The sequence below is a fragment of the Salvia splendens genome, chromosome 22 (genome assembly GCF_004379255.2).
Source record: "Salvia splendens isolate huo1 chromosome 22, SspV2, whole genome shotgun sequence".
Taxonomy (NCBI): domain Eukaryota; kingdom Viridiplantae; phylum Streptophyta; class Magnoliopsida; order Lamiales; family Lamiaceae; genus Salvia; species Salvia splendens.
This window is the reverse complement of record NC_056053.1, coordinates 5,389,192-5,413,682: the sequence shown is the minus strand read 5'-3', so window position 1 is coordinate 5,413,682 and position 24,491 is coordinate 5,389,192. Positions and strand designations below refer to the sequence as shown.

Genomic DNA, 24,491 nt, shown 5'->3' with positions numbered 1-24,491 from the left:
TTGTGGATGCTCTTAGAAGGGGCTGAACCTGAGTTTCCGAAATTGCAGAAGAAAGCAATAATGGCCTCTGGTAGTTTAAAAGAGAAGATAATGAACAGTTAACGTGATTGAGTTTTAAATCGCCAATATTTGGATTCATTAAATATTGGAGTAGTAAAATATTAGTATATGAAGTGCAGGAGGCGTCGCTTTTTCAAGTATCACTTTTTTAGTCTATTCCTTAGTCTTAATTAATTTTCTATAGGTTTTCTCTTAATTTTTTTTCTTTTCAATTTAATTAAAATCTTATTCTTTCTGCATTTTTTCATAATTTTTAGAAAAATTGATGATAAAAATATGAAAAGAAAACCAACTATACGTACATTGAGTATCTGATTTAATTATATAGAGTTTTATTATTTATTAACAAAAAGATTAGAATTTTTTATCCTTGTTTGATGTTGCAATTTGTATGAGTTTTATGGTTGTATGATGACCGTTTGTATTTTTTTTTTTGGTTTTATAAACTCCCTCCGTCCTAGGGGTTGGGAAAATACCGAAATGCAACACTTATCGTACCGAAAAAATATCGAATTTTTTGGTATACCGCAATTTACGGTACGGTAATGGTATCAATTTTCCTATACCGTGGTATATCGAAATACCGTAAATTCGGTATACCGCGATATACCGAATCTTCGGTGCAACAAACGAGGATGGTGCTCAAATAAGGTTCTCGCATAAAGTATGTAGTGTAGTGGTATTTTACTGTACAGTAAAGCCCCTGCAAAAATTGTTTTCTGCGTCCGCCACTGGTGACACCGCATGTCCCTAACAAAAATAAATATCGCCAGAGGACCCTAACGTTGAATATAATCACGAATCATGTTTTTTCTTACCAAAACATCCTCAGGCCCTAAAAGGGCATTTTTGTCACTTCATTATATTGTTGACATGTGATTTCTGCCACATTTTTGTCAGCAACTTCTTACGTAATTTTCTAATAAGTTTTGGTACTTCATACGTAATTAAAATTTTGTCATTATTTACACTTTCTCATTTTTTTGTAATATACATATTTATCATTATCTGTATTAATTAATATAAAAAAATAAAATGAGACCCTTTCTTCCTTATAAAACTCATATTCTGATATTTTTCGATGTTTCTATTTCCCCTAATTTTTATTTGTTTTTACCTTGATTTATCAATCGATATTATTTATATAAAAAGTATCCTTTATTTTGCAATATTAATTTATAAATTTACATTGTCTTAATTTCAGATACTATTATTAATAAAAAATCTCCAAGGATTAAATAGCTAGTGTCATATGCTTGAATATTTTCTAAATATTACTCATGTTTCATTTTATCATGAATGACAAGAAACTATGCAAATTTATATGGGATATTAGCCCCTAAAATCATGAACTTAGATCAAATTTTGGTATTTCCCATGAACTTTGAAATTAGTGTAAAAAATCACAAACTTTACATTTTGTTAGTTATCACTAACTAGAAATAGAGGAATATAAGAAGTTTTTTTGTGTACAAATATTGACAAAACCTTAATCACGTATGAAGTACCAGAACTTATTAGGAAATCACATAAGAAGTTGCTGATAGAAATGTGACAGAATTCATATGTCAGCGAATTTAGGGAATGCCAAAAAAGCCCTTCAAGCCATTTGGGCATTTTCGTCCGAAAAGTGGCTAAAAAAACATGATTCGTGATTATGTTTAACGTTAGAGTCCTCTGACGATATTTTTTTTGTTAGGGACTTGTGGTATCACAACCTGAAAAGTTATGGACTTTTGAGGCAATTCACTCTTTATCTAGATATTCATTAATTGATAGTTTTGACAAATTCGCTGAGTTTTGCAGATAAAATGGGCTAGATGTTAAGAATGGAAAATGGAATAAATTGGACCAAAACATGCATAAATTAATGAGAGATGATTCGACCAAGTGGGTAGGCATTCGTAATCGAGTTATTTCAAGCCAGCTCTATCGAGTGGAAGTGAACACCATGTGACTTAGGCGAGTCTGAAGATGCCAGGATGACCTGAGAGTCTCACTCGACTAAGTGAGTTACAAGTTACAACCATCATGTCGTTCAGTTGAGATCACAAAATAAAAGACGTCAATGAATATAATTCAATGAAGTGGGAAAGTAGGCCAAAGTCACTTGCACAATTTTGACCCTTCCAGAAATATTTTTGAGTGTGGAGTAGGAGATGGTGCAGGAAATGGAGTAGGTGATCCCATGTTGTCTCCCACTGGGCCGATGTATATAAATATTTTGTTAGTGTATTGAAAGTATAATCCATGCGAAATATTCGAGAGTGCATTTTAGATATGGGTACTGTGTGTAAAGCTCAATAACAATTTGTAAACTTAATTTTTATTGATTAATTTGAACCCAATATTTATGTAGCATTGCGCGAATCTGCTCACTTCAGCACAACAATAAACAATCGATGAGGTTGCAAATTCCAATGGCAATTTCTAGAAAAAAAAATTTGATAATAAACAAATTTTGGGGATAACAAGAGAGAGAACAGAGAACACAAATTTTATTGCTTCGTACATTTGAAGATGGATCAAATAACAACAGTTACAAAATACTCCCTCCGTCCAGCAATAGAAGTCCCGTTTTTCCGTTTTTGTCCGTCCGACAATAGGAGTCTCGGTTCTACTTACCATAAATGGACATTTTAATTACCCTCCCCCTTCTCTATTATTTACGCCATATGCCATTAAAAAACACCCCCCTCCCACAATCTAATTTTTTCACTCACTCTCTCTCACTCTCACTCTCACTATCTCACTCTCATTTTCTCTCTCTCGCTCGGTCTTTCACCCCATTCGAAAACCCTAGTTCTACCCGCCTCCTCTTCCTCCTCACCATCGCTGCCTCCTCCTCTTCTTAACTCTACCCTAAATGGAGTATGGACCCTCTGAAACCCTATCCCCCATCAATGAGTTCGATTCGACCGATTCGATGTCCACTGTAGTTGATGAAACTCCGATGGTGGAATCGAAGCTCGATTCGACCGATTCTAAGACTTCTATGCCCGTTGAAACACCAGATGTGGAATGTAAGCTCGATTTGGAGCTTATCGTCCCAGATACGCCTGATGCTTGGGTCGATTTGGAGCTATACGTCCCTGATACGCCGGATGCTTGGCTCGATTCGTAGCTTATCGTCCCTGAAACACCGGGTTTTGAGTTTGTTGACTCCACCGTGGTACCTGAACAGCCCCTACTGACTTCAAATGTCTCAGCTGCCTCCATAACAGCCCCTCTTGCGAGCACTCCATCATGGCTGTGCTTGAGTAGAAACTGCACCATATTGTTCTTGATGCTGCTATTCAAGTGTTTGGTTTGCCTCTGCCCAATATCCATCCCTATGATGAATTTTTTCTGAGGGATTTACATCAACATAAATGTTGGGAGTATTTTTTGGGAGTTTTTCAGATTGAGAAAAATAAGAAGTGGAGTAAATGAGTGTAGGTGAGGTATTAATAGCAGCCTTGAAGTTGTACCTTTTGTTGTTCAAATTTCCCTCATTTTTTTGTAGAGGGAAATTTGATTTTTGGTTTCCCTCATTGTACTTTCAAACAATAACAGGTTCTGTGGTTATTGAATGTTGAACTTTTTTTTGTAGAGGGAAATTCAGTTTAAAATTGTGAATTTCTTGAATAGAATTGAATTGAATTAAGGTTGGCAGCAAATTTCGAAATTGGGAAGCATATTAAATGCAATTGAATTCACTTTTGAAAGCATATTTAATTTCGAATTTTGGCTGCAAAATTCGAATATTGGCATCAAATTTAACACAATAGAGGTGGGTCCCATATTACACTATCACACACCATTTATTACACATTCCAACAACTTTCTTAAAACTCGTGTCATGGAGAAATGGGACTCCAATTAATGGACGGAGGGAGTAATTAAAGGCAAGAGAAAATCTCTAGTATCTTAACTTGCTGAAAATTAAATTATAAATAAAATGGAACAAAACTTTGACCACTTCAACGGTAAGTTTCACTATTTTTCAACGTGCACAGGGCCCTTGAAATAGTACCTTAGAGCATTGCCAGCCTAGAATATCTTCGACGCAAAACTCAAATGTATTTGGACCTCGATTCCAATACTTAAAAGCTTCCCAGAGGAGCGTAATTCCAAGGAAGCTGACGGTGACAACAACAACGATGATGATGATTAGGGTAAGCGATTGCGCTTGCGTATCTGGCGCAATGACCATCAACGAACCTCCAAAGCTGACTGCAATAGCTGCCAGTGATACACACACTATGTAGTGGGAGAAAATCAACAGAAAGCCATCCCCAAGTCGCTGTGGAACGGCGGCCAAGAAGATTGTGATTAGAGATGAAACGAAAGCTATGGTGTTTGCGCGTATTAAGTGTTTGTATATCTTGGGATGAGTGGTTGCAATCACGGCTTCCCCAGCTCTGTGTGATGACGTGTCCTCCTGCCATGGGGGCTCACTGTACGCCATAGTCGCGATCAGGGTCATCACAACCATTGTCAGCTCTCTCCGCTTTGATGGGAATTTGAGCATTTTTGGCTGTGACATGAATCCAGAAGAAATTTTTGATTTCACATTTTTAGTGAACCCCGAATCTCGGCTCTCGTCCAAGATTTCCATTGCTGTGCTGCCCATCGAATTCGTTCATTGCGTTTCTACTTTATTGCTCATCACCAGGTACTCTATCATCTGAGAGATTTTAATTGTTGGCGTAATTAAAATTAGCTGTATTTCAAATTGACTGTAATTACTTGAAGCATAAATATGAATTTCAAAAGAACGGATGGTTGTTTGCTCCTAACAGCCCAATGCAAGAGTGTTTCCCCATCATCATCCTTTGCATAGACAAGGTCACCTAACTTCTCCACCAAAAATATAAATGCCTCGACCTGACGATGTTTCATGCACAAATGCAGCACCGTCTGGCCACGGTGAACTCTTTCCATAGCAGGCAAAGGATCCACATTCATAGCTGCAATATGAACCGGGTTCAAGCCTTGGCTGTCACAATACCAGCACATTTCCGGGGCTACAAATCCCAATTTGTTGGCAATTTCGACGTTTCCAATAGCGGCTGCAATATGGAGAGGTGACGAATTTTTGGAGTCCAGATCGAGAGCTAGCTAGCCGAGGGCTGATGTTGAGCACCTCTTCAACGATGGCTACTTGCCCCTCGCAGCGTTGCTACGTGTAGAACATTTCTTGAACATGGAAACCAAACTCTTTCAACCAGATATGGATCTCCTTGAACCAGTTCTTGAAATTGCCCTACGCCCCCTTCTGATGCAACATCATAGAGTTCTTTTTCACTAAACATTCTTTCAAACTAGGTTTTGCAACATTCTCTTCTTTCCTTTGAGAAGGGCCAGATTGTTTACATGTACATTGCGACGGCATTGTTAATTAAGACTACTATCAAAATAGTAAATTATAAATGGAGTAACACAGAAGTACCCTGATAGGAAAATAATTGAAAAAGAATTGATTTTGTGGCCAACATTGGTTCATTATAAGTATTCCATTTACATGTGGCATCGTATAGAGTGCTTGATTGTGAAGATATTCAATGTCAAAAGTTGGTTTGGGTCCATGTCATGACATCAAAAAATTGTATATGGGGGAGGGGTTTGATTTGCAAGATTGTATTTCGGGGATTAAATAATCTCACATCTTAATTCTAGATGAATAATCATTGAATAATTAGTCATAGCTAATCTCTTCAAACTAAAATAATCTCACAACTCAATCTTAGATTATATCATAGTATTATTTTATCTAAGAAATCGAAAACCAATAGTATATATATATAGAGTTGTGTTCATATCTTTTTCCCATAATTTCTCCTATTTCCTTCTAGATCTCATTCGTATATATGAGGTGTGATCAAATACAAAACCCTATCTATAATACAAACTACAAACTTTAATCATACACGCTCCTTGTAAGTAATCAACGGTTAGCAATTGGATTCATATGTCAATGTGAACGCCTAATACAAATTCTGTCACTGGGGGGAATATCAACGCCTAATAAAAATTCTGTCACTGGGGGAATGTCAACGCCTAAAGTTTGTATAGTTTATATTATAAAGGGTTTGTAGATTATCATGACCATATATATATAGTCATGATATAGTGGAAGAAAAGTTTGAAAAAGTGTCTAAAGCGAAGCATGCGACACACGTGTTTCGAAAAAAGAAAAAAACAAATCAAACAAGTGAAGCAAGCAAGCTAAGAGCATCCACATTGGGACAGATGTCCCGGCGGACACCCCGACGGACTTCCTAAAAACACCTCCTACCACGTCATAAGGACATCACATTGCACTGTCACGTCATAAGGACATCCCACTGCACAATGACGGATATCCCCAAGGACATCCCGACGGACATCCACAATAATAAAAATTCACAAATTCACCAAATTAAACAAATTACGGAATTAAACAATTTACGGAATTAAAATTTCGATACGAATACGGAGAAAATGCAACAACTTTATTTAAAACAAAAAACATACATAATTATTAAAAAATTACATAGTTAAAAAAACAACCTCAAGCTTCGACAAATGCGGCCCTCGTCTCACTCCTTGTCGTCCCTACCGCCAGTCCCGTCGTGCCCGTGGCCGGTCCCGGCGTCACTCACGGGCAGGGATGGCATCCCCTAATCACGCTGCATATTGTAGATGACATCCTTCGACATCAACTTGTATAAGGGGTCAGTCGCTGCATACCACTTCTCCATGGTGTGTATCAGGGTCTCATGCTGTTGTATGCGGGCGAGTGAGGGGAGCTCGGGATCGATCTGGGAAGGAGCTGTCGATTGGACCCCGGGGGATCCGCTGGCGCTTCCCCTAGCCATCCGCATCGCGGTCTTTTGCCCAACCGGGCGACGGCGGCGGGAAGACGATTAAGGGGCCGGGAACTCTGCCTCGGCGTCAGGGAGTTCGTGGGAACCGACACTGCTGTTGTACTCCCAATATAGACCCGAACTAAACTTGGCGGAAGTCTGCACCACAAGATAGACCTCCCAATATTTGAATTCTCCGAAACCCAATTCATTGTCGGGGAACTGCTGGTGAGACAGAAGCTTCACATCATCGGTGGACATGCCGCTGGTTGCCATGCGGAGGTTGTTTGGTAGATGCCGACAAATCGGCTGAGATGCCTCCTCAGCCGCTCCCACTGTTTCCGGCATTGCTCTCCATCGTGAGGCTTCCCACCTGGCGGTTTGAATTGGAGGTAGCTTTGGCTAATGCGCCACAACATTCTGTCGATATGTTGGTTAGTCTCGACGTAGGGATCCTCGACTACACTAATCCAGGCCTTCGCCAGCGTGACGCACTCCCCTATGCTCCAGATGGTCCTCTTTCTCCCGCCGGCTTCCTCCCCCTCCTCCTCGGCCCCCGCCCCACCCTCGTTCCCCGCACGCGAGGACGAGGTAGTTCCCTTGCCCTTGCCATTCCCTCTCCCTTGCTTCCGCGTCCTCCCTGCCGCCGGTGGCATCTCAGTGGGAGACTCCCTAACCGGAGATAGCCCCAACTCCTCAAAAGAGAAAGTCCCAATGCCGGTGAACTGAGTCTCCAGAGGAGTACTTTGGGGGAATCACTAGAAAATAAATCCATGTAGGGCTATAGACATTGTCCCCAGGTGATTGGGGAACCCCCCTGCCTGCTCCCCCCGCAGCGGCAGGCATGCCTTGCATCATCCCGGGCATTTGGGGCATCATCCCCATCATCGCGGCACTCATCCCGACATTTGGGGCATTTGGGGCTTCATCCCACACTAAGGGGGGTACATATTGTAGTGCCCGGGCATCATCCCCGCCATTTGGGGCATCATCGGCGCCATTTCGGGCATCATCCCGGACATCGGTGCACTTCCGCCGGTATTTCCCCCAACTCTAACGGGAAAAGTCAGCGTTTGTGTCTCGCTCGTGGCGGGGGAATCACTATCGTGGTGCCTCATTTATCTTCAAAAGAAATGAAAGGAGAGAGAGAGAGAGAGAGAGAGAAACTCGTTAAAACAAGTGGTGCGAATGAAATGAAGTTCAACGAGCCGTATATATAGAGTTTTTTTTAAAAAAAAATTAAAAATCGAGACGTTCGCTGGGACGTCCGTCGTGGCGCCGCAATGGCGGACATCACAACGGACATCCCCGGAATGCCGCGAAACTCCGGTGTCCGCAAAGCACGTCCGCGTCCGCCTCCTTGCTGCCTAATGGCAGACGTCCCGCGCGGACTTCCGGCACGCCGGTCGGACGTCCGCCGGGATGGCCGCCGTTGCGGATGCTGTAAGCCTTTAATAGATTCGGGTGTTTGAGATGTAAATAACACGATTTAAATCAAGTATAATTAGAAATAAAAGGTTGAAAATGATATTTCATGAATTAATTTTCAAGAATGGTACTTCCTCCGATCTATAGTAGTGGAGACATTTCTTTTCGATACGGAGATTAAGAAAACTGTGTGTAATGTATTAAATAAAAAGATACTCTCATTGTCCCATGAGAATATGCACTCTTTCCTTTTTAGTCCATCTCACATGAATATACACTTTCTAATTTTGGAAACTATTTTCTCTTTATTGATGTGAGACCCATTCTCCACTAAGAGCATCCACAATTGGAAGGACTTTCCCACATCACTAGGACATTCCACTGCACAATAGTGGACAAGCACTAGGACATCCCGGCGGACAAGCACAATAATTAAAATTCACAAATTCATAAATACGCAATTAAGGAATTAATTTTATTAAGTACGCAATTCAAAAATTCATAAATACGCAATTACGAATACGGGCGGAGAAAGTGCAATAATAATTTTATTAAATAAAAAAAAATTAAAATAATACAATGCAACAAAAAAACAACAATTTAAACAAAATTTAGTATGCCTTGAATCTTTATAGTTTGCCGCTAGCCGAACGAAGTGCAACGAGTCGGATATATAGAGTTAAAATTTAAAAAAAATAAAATGCTCTCGTCCGTCGCCACCCACAATAGCAGATGAGACGGCGGACGAGCGCCTTATCCGACGGACGAGAGGTTGTCCGTCTGGCTCGTCCTTCGCACGCTCGCCGGCCTCAATAGTGGATGTCCGTCGGGACGTCCGCTATTGTGGATGTCCTAACAATACTTTACCTACTTTTCCTCTCTACCTCTCTCTTTCTTTACCAATTTTACATTAAAACATATGCCGAACCCAAAGTGCATATTCTTTAGGGACGGTGGGAGTAATAAAGTATGAGTGATGAAAAGTAGAGAAAATAAAGTAAGAGAGGTGAAAAGGTAAGTGAGAAGAAATGTGTTTACTTTTACTAAAAAGAGAAATGACTCAACTACTATGGAACGTACCAAAATGGCAAAATGCCTCAACTACACGATGGTAGGGATATGATCAGTCGATAACTATCTTAAATTGATAACTGACAACTATGTCAACAACCTACGCTATGGACTTCAACTTCAACACGAAAACATTTGTATATCAAATAAATGTAGTTGACATACGATTGTCTTATGTTGACATGTAAAAATATATTTTGAGGAACCCTCAATAAAAATAAATTTTGAATATTTTGCTTTTATAAATTTTTGTTAAATTTATCCAAGTTTAATGTAAATTATTGTATAAAAGCCCTTACAAATAATCTTGAATTTATCCAAGTTTAATGTAAATTATTGTATAAAAGCCCTTACAAATAATCTTAAACATCCAAAAATGTAACTTTGGAACAAAATTCAGAAATCACAACTCCTATCGATAATATTTTCTACGTTCGCCCCTGAAAATGACAAACCATTGGAAAATAAAATAATATTATGTCGATATTTCTCACTTAATTAAACCGTAGTCTCTTTTATACACCAATCGTAGATTGCTTGCTTAGGTTGTCATTTTAATTATGGTGTCGTCATAATACATTGATTTCGTATCGTTGTTGCTTGGAACCTTATGTTGAGTTGCTTGTCTATGTATCGCAGATTGCTTATTTATGTATCGCATATTGCATGCTATATTGTTGTCACGTTATCACTTTAAGAATGGTGTCACCCTAATACACTCCGTTGGTGGTATATTTAGAAACAGAAATTAGTGTCCTTAATTGCATTAAATATGTACTTAATGATTTTTTTGTTGTTGTAGTGTTTGCAGATAAAATGGGCTAAATATTAAGAATGGAAAATGGAATAAATTGGACCAAAAATGCATGAATAAGAGATGACTCGACCGAGTTGGTAGTCATTCGTAGTCAAGTTATTTAAAGCCAACTCTACTGAGTGGAAGTAGATACCATGTACTTATAGGTCAGTCTAAGGATGACAAGATGATCTGAGAGTCCCACTCGAATAAGTGAGTTACAAGTTACAACCATCACGTCGCTTAGTCGAGATCCTAAACTAAAAGCCGTCGACCAAGGACCAATATAATTCGATCAAGAGGTAAAGTATACCAAAGTCATCTGCGTGAGCTGCGTTTGACCATTCTAGAAGGTCTCACTCGGCCGATAAATATAAATATTTTCTTAATATAATTAAAATATAATCTATGCAAAATATTCAATAGTGCATTTTAGACGTTGTGTAAAGCCCAATAACAATTCATAAACTTAATTTTCACTAATTAATTTGAACTCAATGTTTATGTAGCATCGTGCGAATCTGCTCGCTTCAGCACAACAATAAACGACCGATGAGGTTGCATATTGCAATGGCAATTTCTGAAAGAAAAATTGTATAATAAACAAATTTTGGGGATAATTTGAAACGTAAACTTTAATAATTTGAGCCCATCCACCGATTTGATAATTTTATACTCCATCCGATCCCGCCAGGGACGGAACTAGAATTTTACGGAAGCCGGTGCTGAATTTAAAAATAATACTATTAAATATTTAATTTTATTTTGATTTATTTTATAGTTTTTAGGAGATGCTAAATTATAGTAATTGTATTAGACGGATCATCATGACTTTAAATTATAAATAATAGTCTTGTTATCCATGTTTTTTTGAAAAATTATTTCCCTAATATTTGGATCACTTAATACTCTATATGTTCTTTTAATATAATATATGGGAGAGAGATGACGTCTTTAACTTTACCATCAATATTTTTATAGTAAAAAGGAAGTAATTGTCTCAAAACTTTCATTATGACATATAATAATATGTACAAAAGTAAGTAGTATATAACTATTCATAATATTGAAAAAATAGATGAATATAAAAAGAGACTAAAGAATCCTAAAAAGAGTATACACTATACAATTAAGAAGAGGATCAAAAAAAATATTAAACTAAAAATGGTGCATGGAATCTTGGAATATAATAGAATTTATATTATTGCATCTTCTTAATAATGTCAAGATGTATATTAGATTTAATATACTAATTAATTAGATACTTAGATATTTGGGTTTCCATTCCCATCGGTAAACCCTAATGACCCAAGCCCAACATAACATACAACTAATGGCCCAGTAAGGCTATCTTATTCCCCAAATCAATTTTTTCACACGCACAACTGCAAAGCGGCGATGGCGGCCAGTGCAGGGATATTGGGTCCGGCACCGGCCTAGCCCCCACTGGAGCGGTGGCTTGGCCAGTGCTATCTCAGTCCCTGGATCCCGCTTTAGCAGTCTCAGTTGCTTTTGAGCACTCGTTTTGTAAAAATGATAATAAATAGTTAAAGTGAATAAATGGTAAAGTAAGATAGAGAATAATATAGAGAGGAGTCTTGTGTACATTATTCTCTCTTACTTTACCATTTCTCCACTTTAACTGTTTATTATTATTTGTTCAAACGAGTACTCAAAAGCAACTGGGATTGCTAAAGCTGGACAGAGGGAGTATTATATAGAGTAAAGGTCAATTTTGGTTCAAAACATATGACCAAAATATGAATTTGGTCCAAAACATTCACTTTTTGAAAAACATGCACATAACAAATGAAATCATTGTCGAAGTGGTCCTTTTGGTTCAGTCAAAAAACTAACGGTCAGGCCACTATGCAATTAGCGTTGACCGTTTGTTTTTTGTCGGAATCGTAAAAAAAGGACTACTTCGGCGTCATTTTCATTTGTTATGAACCTATTTTTCAAAAAATGAATATTTTGGATCAATTTCGTATTTTGGTCATATGTTTATGACCGAAATTGATTTTTACTTTATTTTATATTGGGTCATGATGAGAATCCCGATTATGGTTATGCTTGAACAATTGATTCAAACTAGGATGGATGCATGGTTCAAATTCAATCGCCAATTAAAATCGGAATTAGATTTATTTGACTCGTAACCAACAATTAATAGCAGATTTTGACTTAAAATCGGAAATTTAGTTGAAAAATAAGTAAAAATAGATGATACTCCCGTCGTCCCACAAAGATTGTCCCATTTTTTCATTTATGTCCGACCCATAAAATTTGTTTCATTTCACTTTTTGTCATTTTTGGTAGTGGACCACATGTTTAACTAACTCATTCCTACTCACATTTTATTATAAAACTAACTTTCCAATAACTTTTTCAACTCACTTTTCATTATATTTCTTAAAACTCGTACCCAGTTAAAGTGAGAGAATCTTTGTGGGACGGAGGGAGTAATCAGCAATTTTGAACCGAAACCGGAGTTGTCAAATTTGGTTTAAAAATTGGAACCATCATTTTCTTTGTCGGGCTACAGATTCATATCTCTTCGAACTGGAGCTGCCTATTCATGAAAGCATCACTAATTCAACATTTTTCTTTTATGGTAAAGTTGCAAATTGATGATTCTAAGTTATTTTCACTAGTTTTCACCATCGATCATTACTAATCATGTCAAAGTTACATTTTCAATCTTGTGTTTTATTTAATACTATAGTCTATAGTCTTTAGTCTTATACAATACCTTATAGTTACTGCTACAATTTTGAGCAGTTAATCATAACAATTCACAAACCAACCATAGAGTTTGTCTAAGCCTAACCTAACCAATAGCGTATCCATTATTTTCGATTTGGGGATTTGGGGTATGTCAAATAATTCCAATGACTTGAAACTTTACAATCCAATCAAATAAAAAATAAAGAACGTAAATTATTTGAAAAAAAGAAAAAGAGAGAGACCATTTTAAAGAAAAAGAAAATAATACCAAAAAAAATCACCTTAAAAAAAATAGAAAAAAATGTCTAATAATGTGCTATTGTCCCTCTTTCTGCAAAGATAAATTACACTACGACCATTCATTTTTTCTACGAAAAATGGGAATATGAGCAAAAAAATTTATTCCATTTAACAAATATGACAATATATATGCGAAGACGAAATACAATGCACTCAACATAACCTTCGACTCAATATATTCCAACTCAAAATAGCTTTATGTACAAAACTCAAGTCACATACATTATTGTTGGCTTTGTCCTAGTTTCATCAAAGAAAAGCGTAAATACCTCCTAACTTAAAACACTCGCATTTTACCATTTCCACGAAAAGATGATTCAATCTCCACAGTCGAACCCCTCACAGACAGAGAGCACGATGATGAGGATCAACGCGATCACAATAGCTAAAACAACTAGCTTCATCTTCGACTTCTGTAGCCACATTCTCCTGTGTAATCTTGTTCCTGCAGAATGGAAATCCTTGGCCTGTTGAACAGATGATTTTTGCAGATCGGTTAGCATCAAAACATGTCAACACACACACGTTTAAACAGAGAGTCACGGCCAGACCTGCTGATGCATTATCTCAGTCTTTTCCACCAATAGTTCTATCTTTTCTCCACGATCAAGAACCTACACTCGGTATTTACATAGATGAGCAAACTCAGATGCATGATATGGAGCAAACTGCCAATCCTTGACATTAATGGATCATTCAGCATTGAAGATTCAATCCATCCGAGGTTCATATTCGTAGAGTTGATTGAGTCAAGTTCGATTACAATGGAATAAACAAGAGGAGGATCATACCTTCTCTATGTTTTCCAGCATGACACCTTTCACTTCAGAAACCTGAGCCTTAACCTTGGCTAGGTTGCTTATTTCCTCTGGGTGCTCAATGCAGTCCTGCATATGTTCCATCAACTTTCGTCTGCATACAACCATTTCAGGGTGTTTTAGTTTTTCATATACAGCAGAAAAATAAATCTCACACGAATGTCTAGGACTAATTTTTATATACCCATATTCTTTATCAAGGCTATTTGCAGGAACTGTTGCAGCATTTTCTCCACCATATGTTTTCGAAAAATCATCCTTGATATGCTCTAGAAAAGCCATAGGGATCTGTCTGCCTGCTGTTTCTTCTGCAACCACACAATATACTGCACCAAAAGTTGCCGCATAATGATAACTCAGTAACATCAAGTAATTCACTTTGATATATGGAGACAGAAGCGAGTATTCTTTTACTTCGGTCGGATTTTCCTATACAACAACTAAACCATTTTAACCTAAATATGATCGGTTCGGTTTGGTTCCCAATATATCTGGGATTCTGCTGATCTAGAAAGATAAATTTAAGCAAAAGATCACAAGCATTTCATATGGTAAAAGAGGGACTTACTAAAGCCATTGTGAATGAGGTAATTGAAGGTGTGATTATCGCAGTTGTATGTAAACTTATTGTTGGATGAAGGAAGCTTTTGGAGGCACTGGAACGCAATGGAGTTGAAGTTCCCACTGAACGCAGTGTACTCCGCCAGTACTACTGGCGGCGTTCCATGAGCCACCATCGCGTAGATCAGTGTTGCACGGTTGTTGTGCCCCATTTCTGAACGCAATCAGAAGAGGAGCTCCGTTGCACCCTTGTTTTCTTCTATATATGGAGAGTAGAGTTACGGAGAAGAAAGGAAACTTCGGTTCTTCTCCCGGTTATGCTTCAAAAAGAGAGAAATTATTTTCTTGATATCAAATTGTAGAAATCATTTAATTCTATATAAGGTAATGAAGTGTTAGAGTCTCACTCCATTGATGGTGATATCATGAATGTTTGTTCAAACATCAGTATCCTCATCTTTACCAGCAAGTCATGTAGTTCTACCTTTCCGACGTTGAAAGCTCAACACCTTAGTTACCTAGTCAATTATCAGGTACAGAACACCTTAGTTCTGCCTCTCTTGCAAATTTAACTAGATAAATACTCGGTACATTTTATGTATAGTAGCATCAGACAATACAAATCAGATAAACCACATATTCACTCTAGCAGACTGATCCTGAAAAAGTACTATCAGAGTAGCTGTCTGAGAATCGACTGACTATTTGACTATCCTGTGAGAAAATTTACAACTTTTGTGTCTTCTGATGATAACGCGAACTCAGAAAGTCATCAAGTAGAAGAAAACCACATCCACAATTCCGTGTGTATGTTATGGAGATAGGGTGGTCGTGGGATAGAAGAAATTCATTGATGCTTCACACTGACCAGCTCGATATCAAATATCTGTCCCCAAGTTCGGGCCTTCATCATTGGATAAGCGAGTTGGATTGAATATAATGGTAAATAATCTGTCTATCAAAAACTGCAGACCAAGAATCAACTATACGAGCAAATACAACCATGTTCTTCTTCAAAGAAGTAGATTACATTTGTACTTTAACAATTCCTTCATTACGTTTCTCTCATCCATCTTTTCTAATTGATCCTAATTTGATAAGCTTCAGATACCACAACGAACATATGAATACAAACTGATCAAAGAGATGACTTACATTTAGGTGGGAAGGGTTCGGGTTCATGAGACGTGGTGATGGGGGAAAATGACTCGACGAATGCCACCTACTTTTTTTCATTGATCACACAGCTGATTCAATACCAGATATCAGATATGACCTATACATAAGTTCAGGTGGTCAAAGTGAAAGATCTGTGAGTGCTTCACGTAATTTGATGTAAAGACAGGACATAACAATCACTACAAGAGTAGAAAAGTAACTAATGTATCTTCAACTTACAAATTTGCCTATAAAACTTAGAAAGTTCTTTCACGGTGATGGTTTAATCATGACAGAGAGGTTTCAGAGGCAAACGTGATCCTCTTATTTCGCAATATAGGAGTATGAAATTGCACCATCAATCATCTCAAATAGGCGACTGAAAGCTATTTGCAATTGCAGTAAATCATACGTATTCCATCTCCCATTCAAATAGGGGGTTTGCATCATCTTATAATTTAATCCTAAAACAAAACTCAAATATCTCGACAACGGTATACTATGAGAAATACTACCTCTTCCCCAAATTAGAACGGATACCGATTCAATTGATCCAATGCCAAACGAAATTCCGGAAAAATGATAATGAATACCGTATCGCCGGAGGAAAGCCTATTGGATTGAACGCCATGGAAATGGAAAGTGTGAAGCAACTCTGTGACTGAAAAAAAATAGAATAAAACGCCGTCTGTGGGAATCGAACCCACGACCACGTGGTTAAAAGCCACGCGCTCTACTAGCTGAGCTAAGACGGCTTATACATGAATTAACTACCAAATTACGAAATTATATTTTCAATTAATATCTGTACATTACTATAATCTATGTCAAAATTCTACCGTGTGCATTTTAAGGTATACTATACTAAGGATTATATTACACATTTAAAAGTTTTCCAATTTGGAGGTAATAGATTTGTTACTATTGTGCAGGCTGAATAGGGGTGGTTCGTTACGGTATATCGTACCGTGAGTGTCATACCGTATATCACACCGAAAGTTACGGTATGACAAAACACCATACTGATATTGTACCGAATTAGGTATACCGTAAAATTCGATAAGGTAGTTTTTGATACCCTTACCGTACCTTGTTTTCGGTATACCGTCCCGCATTTTGGTACATCGAACTGCGGCATACCGGTATACCGAAGATTCGGTATACATACCGCGATATAGAAAATCTAATATTGTTACTGTTACCGGTATACCGAAGATTCGGTATACTAGAGAAGAATTGAGTGGTTTTGGCTGTTACGTGTGAAATGATTACTTGAATATTTACACACAATCTTTTTTCTCTCCAATTAATCACATTAATCAACTACGGCTAAAAGTTAATTTACATATATTAGGTTAAACTCACAAGCTTTGAAACGTATTTCATTATCACAAGCTTTGAAACTTTACTTTTTATTAGTACATTTTTTTTAAAATGAGTGTTCAAAACGAAACGTCTCTACTACAATGGGACGGATGGAGTAGTACCTCGAAGAGTGAATTACGGAAAGTTGTAGAAATATTTTTTTTATTTTAAGTGTATTATTTATTTGTCAGATAAAGAATCAATCAAACACAGAAAATAAAACAGTAACTAAATTATTTTTCAGGACATTATCCTGCTAAAAAAAGTCTCGAAGGTGAAAAAGAAAAAAGCAAAAGATAAGAATCATAAGATCCTCGATCCACTTTATAATTTTGTTCACAATATGTAAATCAAATAAATTTTGTGGGTGAAAAGTAAATTATTTATATGATAAGATCCCTTATTTGGAACTGTGCTTGATTTTGGTCACAAGATGATCTTATAGCTTGATATACAAGCATGTATATCCGTGTGTATTATTCCATTCTTGAAAAATAATTCATGAAATATCATTTTCAATCTTTTTCTTCCCTTCAAAATCTTGATATAAATCGTGTCATTCACATCTCAAACACCTCCGAATCTATTAAAGGCTTAGCTTGCTTGCTTCACTTGTTTAATTTGTTTTTTTTCTTTATTCATAACATGTGTTTCGCATGATTCGCTTTAGGCACTTTTTCAAACTCTTCTTCATCTATATTTGGAAGCAATTTCAGTGTCCAAATTGAGACAACAATTCCATGGATGATCAACCAGTTGGGAATGTCCACTCCAATCCTCACTTGACAGGAGTAAGTATCGATCAAATCCCTCAAAAATTATCATTTTAATTTGATCATAAATAAATCAAATTTTATATATTTAGGTAAGTTATGATTATTTGTTGTAGGATCCATCCAAGGTTAAAGGTCCGGATAGCGATGGATCATTCAGTATCCCTGTTCGAGCCTTGAACATCACTTGGGGCAATGATTCTCGATATTGGGAACTAGTTAAACTTTGTGAGACCGAGATTAAGTAAGACATGTTTTCTTTATAAATTTCCTTATTGTTTTTTGCTTTTTTTTTCTCAATCAAATTGTTTACTAGACTAGCGGGATTTGAAGAGGGTGCGGAGCTGCAACAAGTGAACTGGCTCCAAGTGACGGGGAAATTCGAACTCGTGACCTTTAACATCGAGCCGAAATTATACAAAGTGTACTGCATGATGAAGTTCAACGAGGATTCGTTTGGATGGAGCCACGCCCCGATCAAATTCAAGGTGAAATTGGAAGGGGGCAGTGAGAGTGAAGTGAAAGTGAATCTTCAGAAGTATCGAGAGAAGCCAATGATGTGGCACAAGGTTTACGCCGGAGAGTTTAATGTTGTTGGAGATGGGAGTTCGATGACGGCGGAGGTTGGGATGTTTGAAGTGGAGACTGATTGGTGGAAAGGCGGCGCGATACTCGGCGGCGTTCGGATTGAACCCGATTTATAGATAACTTTATTAAATGATGTTATTAATTGGTATATATATGGTTTTGTATTGTATTAATTATATACATATAAGTTCTGTTGTTTGATGTTCGGTTTTTGATATAGTAATATAATGAAATTTGCCTATACCAAAGATAGGATCTAACGTGCTAACTATTTACATCATGTCGCTTATTAATCACACACTTATAAATATTAGTATAAGAACAAAACCAGCCCACCAAATAATTCACCAACGCACCATAAGTGTAATTTAATTAAATACCGACAAATTTATTTTTTGAGCAACCCGTAATTGATGAACAACATGCATGTCGGTAAACAATATAACGAACACATATTTAATTCAGAATAAATTAGTATATGTAAATTGATCATTGATGAAATTTACGTTGCCTAATGATGATTAGCGACGTGCATAAATCATCAAATCTGGTGATTTTTAGACAAAATAATAGTACGGTATGATATGCAATAAGATTTATAGGATTAAATTAGTTACGTGAAGGTGACATTGTTAATTATGAGATATACAATGTAATTTTGACATTATAGAAGCAGACCAAGATATATTATCGTCATACTGAGCTTTTGAGAAAAATACTAACCAAACAAGAATAAGATTAATAATGATATTTAATTATAAATAATCATGGCAACCAATTAACCTTTAATTACAAATTTTTTTACTTTTAGTCACATTAATTAGAACTAAGCGATAGACTTTTTCTAAGCATAAGATGAGGTCAAACGTTAAAAACAAAACGTAATATTAAATTTTAATATACTTGTAAGTAGGATCATATAACTAAGCTTTGTTATTTCTTAGTGGAATTAATGATGATAATTAATCTTGATAACCTTCTGCCCCATCACAACTTGTTTTTCTTCTGTAATTATGGTTAGTTAGGTTTTCTATCATTATAGTCCGTGAACATAGCTACATAACTGTCAATTCTATATACTCCTTTGTTATTATATCTTATAATATTAATAAAGTACTCTTCGTCTCAGTACAGTTAAGTAGTATTCTTTTTTTTTATCTATTTCATTACTATTGAGTCATTCATTTTATGACAAAATTTAATATATATCTTGCTTTATTCTCTTTTCAATTATTTATTTTATTCACTCTCTCATTTTATTGCAGCAAAAAGGCGATTCCGTCGCTTTGGCGGCCCCCACACTCCGACCCGACATCATATGAGGGGGTTAAATCAGGGTAAGCAATAGCCCGTTAAGAGGGACTCTCCCATTTTATTATCAGTCTATCTATCTATTTCTTTTATATTTAACCTCATACCTAAAAGAAACATCTCAACTATACGACAGAGTATTTATTTTATCGACTAACGCTACTTTATTTTCGTTTTTTAACCACATATGGCACCGCTATAATAAACATTAATCATCCAATTTATTAATAATAAGGGGGCTGAGTAGGTTTTATTCAGTAAAATCATACCTAGCTAATACAGGAAGGGAAACTAATCAAACCCAGTTGAAATTTCATCCCAAAAAATCAATTATTAGTAAGAGGTGTAATTCACTAGGTAATTAATTGGATCTCCTATTTATTTCATATTTTTTTATGTGAGATAAAACTCAATTTGAATATCTCAACGAATACTAGTCTTAGCTAAGGATTAGTATAACTTTTTGTGGAAAAAAAGTCATGACTCTAGAAAGTCATCAAAGAAGGAGACAAACTCATGCTGTATTTTGTCATATATCATGATAAAAATGGAAGCAAACCTAACTTAATCAACCGAAAGAGAAAGAGATCGATGACTACAATATCCATAATCAATTATAAAATATTTTAATAAACAATTCAACCTATCAAACAGTTTGAACTCTCAATTTGGCCTGAGTTTTTCAAAACATTTTGAAATAATAGTAAAAATCAAATTCGAAACAATGCCATTGTGATTTATGAATGTTAATTTGCTTGAATTAAATTTCAGGTGAACTGAAAACAACAAAAGCAAAGTGCAGGAATATACAGATCCAGAGAAATTAAGCATATACATAAACATAGGCTAATTAAACAATATTAATCAATAATTAAACCAAATAAAACGCTTACCGCTGGATTTGTTGAGGTGGATATGATGATAATTAAGTAATTAACAAATCCATTTCTCCTCTTAATTGTATTGTTGGTGAGTGATTGAAGCTGCCAGATGACCTGATGATCATAGCACCAATTCTTGAAAATAATCAAAGAAGAAGAAGAAGAAGAAGGATCTCAAAAATGGAGGTGTGGTTGTAATCAGATCAAGCTGGCAGCTTAACCTCTCAAAACCAGCATACATGAAAACGACAGCAGCAGCAGTAGCAATTAGGGTTTTTGGTGAAACTCTGCAAAATTATTACAGCTATTTAAACTGAATCATGGCCTGTCTGAAAACCCTTCTTCTTCATTTGAAAAATACTAATAATAATAATTTTAAAGAAGAAAAAAAATGGAAGCTTTTGGAGAGGACCACAGATTAAATATTTTATAGTATACACCTACTAATTAATATTCTGATTGGTCCATCTACATTTTCACGTGATAACAACTCTACTTAATTCAACGTCTCAACTACACTTTGCCTTAACTACTATCACCTAATATGTTTAACTTCTCACCCCTAAAATTCAAAGAATTCAATTTGAAATTTTTCACTTGTGTAATTTTTTATTCTATTCATTTATTTTCTTATCAAAGAAAAAAGAAAAAAAAAAGTGGACTTCCCTTGAGTGAAGGAAGGATGGATAAAAGTTGAGCATATTCTTGAAATCTAACAAGCATTATAATTAACCATCCATAAAAGTATATGTTTTTATGTAGTTTAACTAGGTGATTGCAAGTATGACAATGAAAGCACAAGTGAACACAAATATATACGTACAATAATAGTAATTAATTTGTGAATTGAAATGGACAACAACTCTAGCAATAATATTGTCTTATTCTTGAGCGACATTTGGCACGGTTGATTTTAACTTTACAGTTGACGATATTGAAGCCATGAATATAAATAAATAATAGAGCTATAGTAGCCTAGCATCTAATCAAAAGAATTTAATTATTAGAAATAATAGAGTGCACGAACTTTCATTAAAAGGATAGGTTAGTTGGTTGGAGAGAATATAAACGGCGCATGCTTCATCTCTCACATGGCTTGTGTTGTTATGTGGTTTAATTTCCTCATACATTTCAAAAGCTTATATATATAATATGATTATAAATCATTCAATTCAAAATCAATCTTATCTCAATATTTGAGAAGTATCAAATTTAAGTTAGGTTTGCTTCCATTTTTACTCTATCATTTCTTTTGGTATGGAGCAACTTTAAATTCTTGGACCAATTGTCCCACCCTTTGAGATGCCTACAAATCAGTGCACATAATAGTCACTGGACCCGCTACCCTTGGTAATTAAAAAAAAAAGAAATTATATTTGTTAACTATATACTACTACCATATTTAGTTTTTTATTCTTGATTTTGTTTATTTGCTCTTGGATCTCTCCAATTTTTTCAGCCTTGTATTCATCTTTGTTAACTAACACAAATAAGAAAGGGACAAAGGTGGCAGTGGCATGCATAATTAAGGACCACAGCGTGGGTTTAGTTTGTAATTTAGTTTAAAAGTTGAAGTGTTCATGTGATTAAGGTTGTTGTTTTGTGAATAAAGCTGATGACTATTTATGTGGATAACCTTTTTTAACATATGTCATGAATTAGGGTTCTTGTTTTTGCCTTTTTTTTTGTTGGTCCCTTTTTTGTCTCTACCTGTATTTTTTCTGATATCCATTTGCTTTTATTTCTTTCTTTTCTTTACTTTTATTTTCTTTTCTTTCTTTTGCATTTCTTGGTAGCATTAATAGTGCACGATTTTGCATGTGAAATAGGCTTTAATAAAGTGAATTATTTATGTAATAGTGTGTCGAGGAAATATGGCCCTATTCTATCCAATCCTTCTAGCTCAACTGGTTGAGAAGGGAGACAAGGATATGGCGCCATCCAGGAGTTCCTGAGTTCGAATCCTGGATGGCGCAACCTGGGATTAATTTTCTCAAGGCTTGTTGCCTTGGGACTTTGCAAGCGTGCAGACCTGGACCTGTCTGAGGGTAGTCAACTTACATGCCCGGGACCTGCCTGAGGGTAGTCAACTTACGAGCCAGGAGGAGGCTAGTTCGGACGTGACCACGAGGGGCTGGAAGAGGCTGGTTCGCTTGCCAATGTATCTCGAACTCTGTTGTGTGTGTGAAAAAAAAAGAAGAAATATGGCCCTATTCTTTATAGGCCCGATAGCAGCTAACAAGCCCACTGAATCTGGGCCAACAATCCAACCACCGCTTCTGTCCATTACGAATGCATAAGTTTGAATTTAAATGAATCATTTGAATTGAATGACGATGAATGACTTGCTACACACATATCTTAGGTGAGCACCGTTCTCGTTTGACGCACGTTTAACGTTGTTCGTTTCAATTTATATATTTAGTTTAATTCTAATACATTAAAAAACTTCATTGAAGTTTTTAATTTGACAAAATTTACAAAAATCAAAGTTCGATTTGCTCGTTTTAAACGTGCGTCAATCGAGAGTGCTACTCACATAAAGAGTTCACATAAGGCATGTAGGGTATCATTCCTCTTAAAACAAAAAAAAAAATATTATAAAAAAAACATTAATGCTTAAAACGTTTCGTTTGATCTGTATTAAAATTGATCATTTGTGTACTAGTATAATTTTCGAGCACATTGCCAAAACAACCACAAAGTTTTCAATCTCTAATCAATCTCATAATTTTCAAATATAGGTGTATTACAAGTTTAACATTTTTTTCTCATCTCATTGATTGGATTGAATTTGGAAAAATTGTGTAGGATTTAGAAGTCAAAATAAATCAGCATTATCTTATAGTAGTATTTAATATTTTTTATACTCATTTCGTCCCATAAAAATAAAAATTCTTTCCTTTTTCGTCCATCACATAAAAATATCTCATTTCTATTTATAGAAAAATTTTCTCAAACTCATTATTCATATACTTCAATTTATTTGCAACTTACACCACTAGGACCCAACAATAATAACGTGGGTCCTACTATCTAGAAACATTATATTAAGTACATTTCTAATCTTTTATTCTATTTTACCAATTATGCATTAATTCTCGTGTCATCCCAAATGTATTTACTTCCTCTGTCCCATAAAAATAAGGACATTTTCCATTTTGGATGTCCCATGAAAATATCTCATTCTATTTTTGGCAATTTCTTTCTCTCTAATAAAGTAGACCTCATTCTCCACTAACAATACTATAATTATTTTTTTCTTTCTATCTCTCTTTTACTTTACTAATTGTATATTTTTTCCCATGCCGTTCTAAATGTTTATTACAGGGAATCGCCTTGGCGCCCCCCACACTTCTACCCGACATCATATGAGGGGGTTCAATCAGGGTACGCAATAGTCAATTAAGGGGAAGGCCTAACCCACTAGCTGCCAGAAGCCCATCTCCCAAGACCTTATACGAAACAACTACACAACAGTAGTAGGATTCGAACCCATGCTTATTGCAGCAAGAACTGCCCATTCGTTGCCGACTGCGCTCCCCCCTCTAAATATTTATATTTTTATGGGTGGAGGAAGTACTAGAACTCATATTTTCGTGAGTGGTATACAAATCTATAGGTCATGAATAATTTACTCCAAATTTAATTCAAAATCAAAATCAATGAGTAAATTGGGAAAATATTAATCCTTCCATTCCATCCCTCAAAAATTGACAAATTTGTACATATTTCGAATTTTAATTTGCAATTAGTAAAGTAAAAGATGAAAAAAAAGTAAGAAATAGAAAAAGAAAAATAACTCAAATATTAGAGAACGGACG

The 24,491-nt window shown here is 36.0% G+C and overlaps 2 protein-coding genes and 1 non-coding gene across 5 annotated transcripts; 1 reads left to right on the top strand and 2 right to left on the bottom strand.

Moving 5' to 3' along the window:
* Positions 1-13,298: 13,298 nt before the first annotated feature.
* LOC121787172 (vesicle-associated membrane protein 721-like) lies at positions 13,299-20,958 on the bottom strand. 3 transcript variants are annotated; one of them, XM_042185830.1, is made up of 7 exons: positions 20,680-20,958; positions 15,747-15,867; positions 14,599-15,109; positions 14,215-14,356; positions 14,004-14,124; positions 13,764-13,826; positions 13,299-13,679 (listed from the first exon to the last, which is right to left on the bottom strand). In XM_042185830.1, exons 3-7 carry the CDS (start codon positions 14,801-14,803, stop codon positions 13,530-13,532), a joined length of 681 nt encoding a protein of 226 aa, XP_042041764.1. In that variant the 5' UTR covers positions 14,804-15,109; positions 15,747-15,867; positions 20,680-20,958; the 3' UTR covers positions 13,299-13,529. The 3 variants fall into 3 exon arrangements, with proteins under 3 accessions (XP_042041764.1, XP_042041763.1, XP_042041762.1); XM_042185829.1 differs by lacking the exon at positions 20,680-20,958 and adding an exon at positions 16,265-16,409; XM_042185828.1 differs by lacking the exon at positions 20,680-20,958 and having other exon boundaries at positions 14,599-14,911; positions 14,999-15,109; positions 15,747-16,407.
* TRNAK-UUU lies at positions 16,432-16,504 on the bottom strand. The gene has a single exon. It is a non-coding gene; the product is annotated as a tRNA-Lys (tRNA).
* LOC121787173 (protein PHLOEM PROTEIN 2-LIKE A2-like) lies at positions 17,062-18,676 on the top strand. The gene is made up of 3 exons (XM_042185831.1): positions 17,062-17,905; positions 18,004-18,131; positions 18,204-18,676. The coding sequence occupies exons 1-3, from the start codon at positions 17,855-17,857 to the stop codon at positions 18,589-18,591; spliced, it is 567 nt and encodes a 188-aa protein (XP_042041765.1). The 5' UTR covers positions 17,062-17,854; the 3' UTR covers positions 18,592-18,676.
* Positions 20,959-24,491: the final 3,533 nt, after the last annotated feature.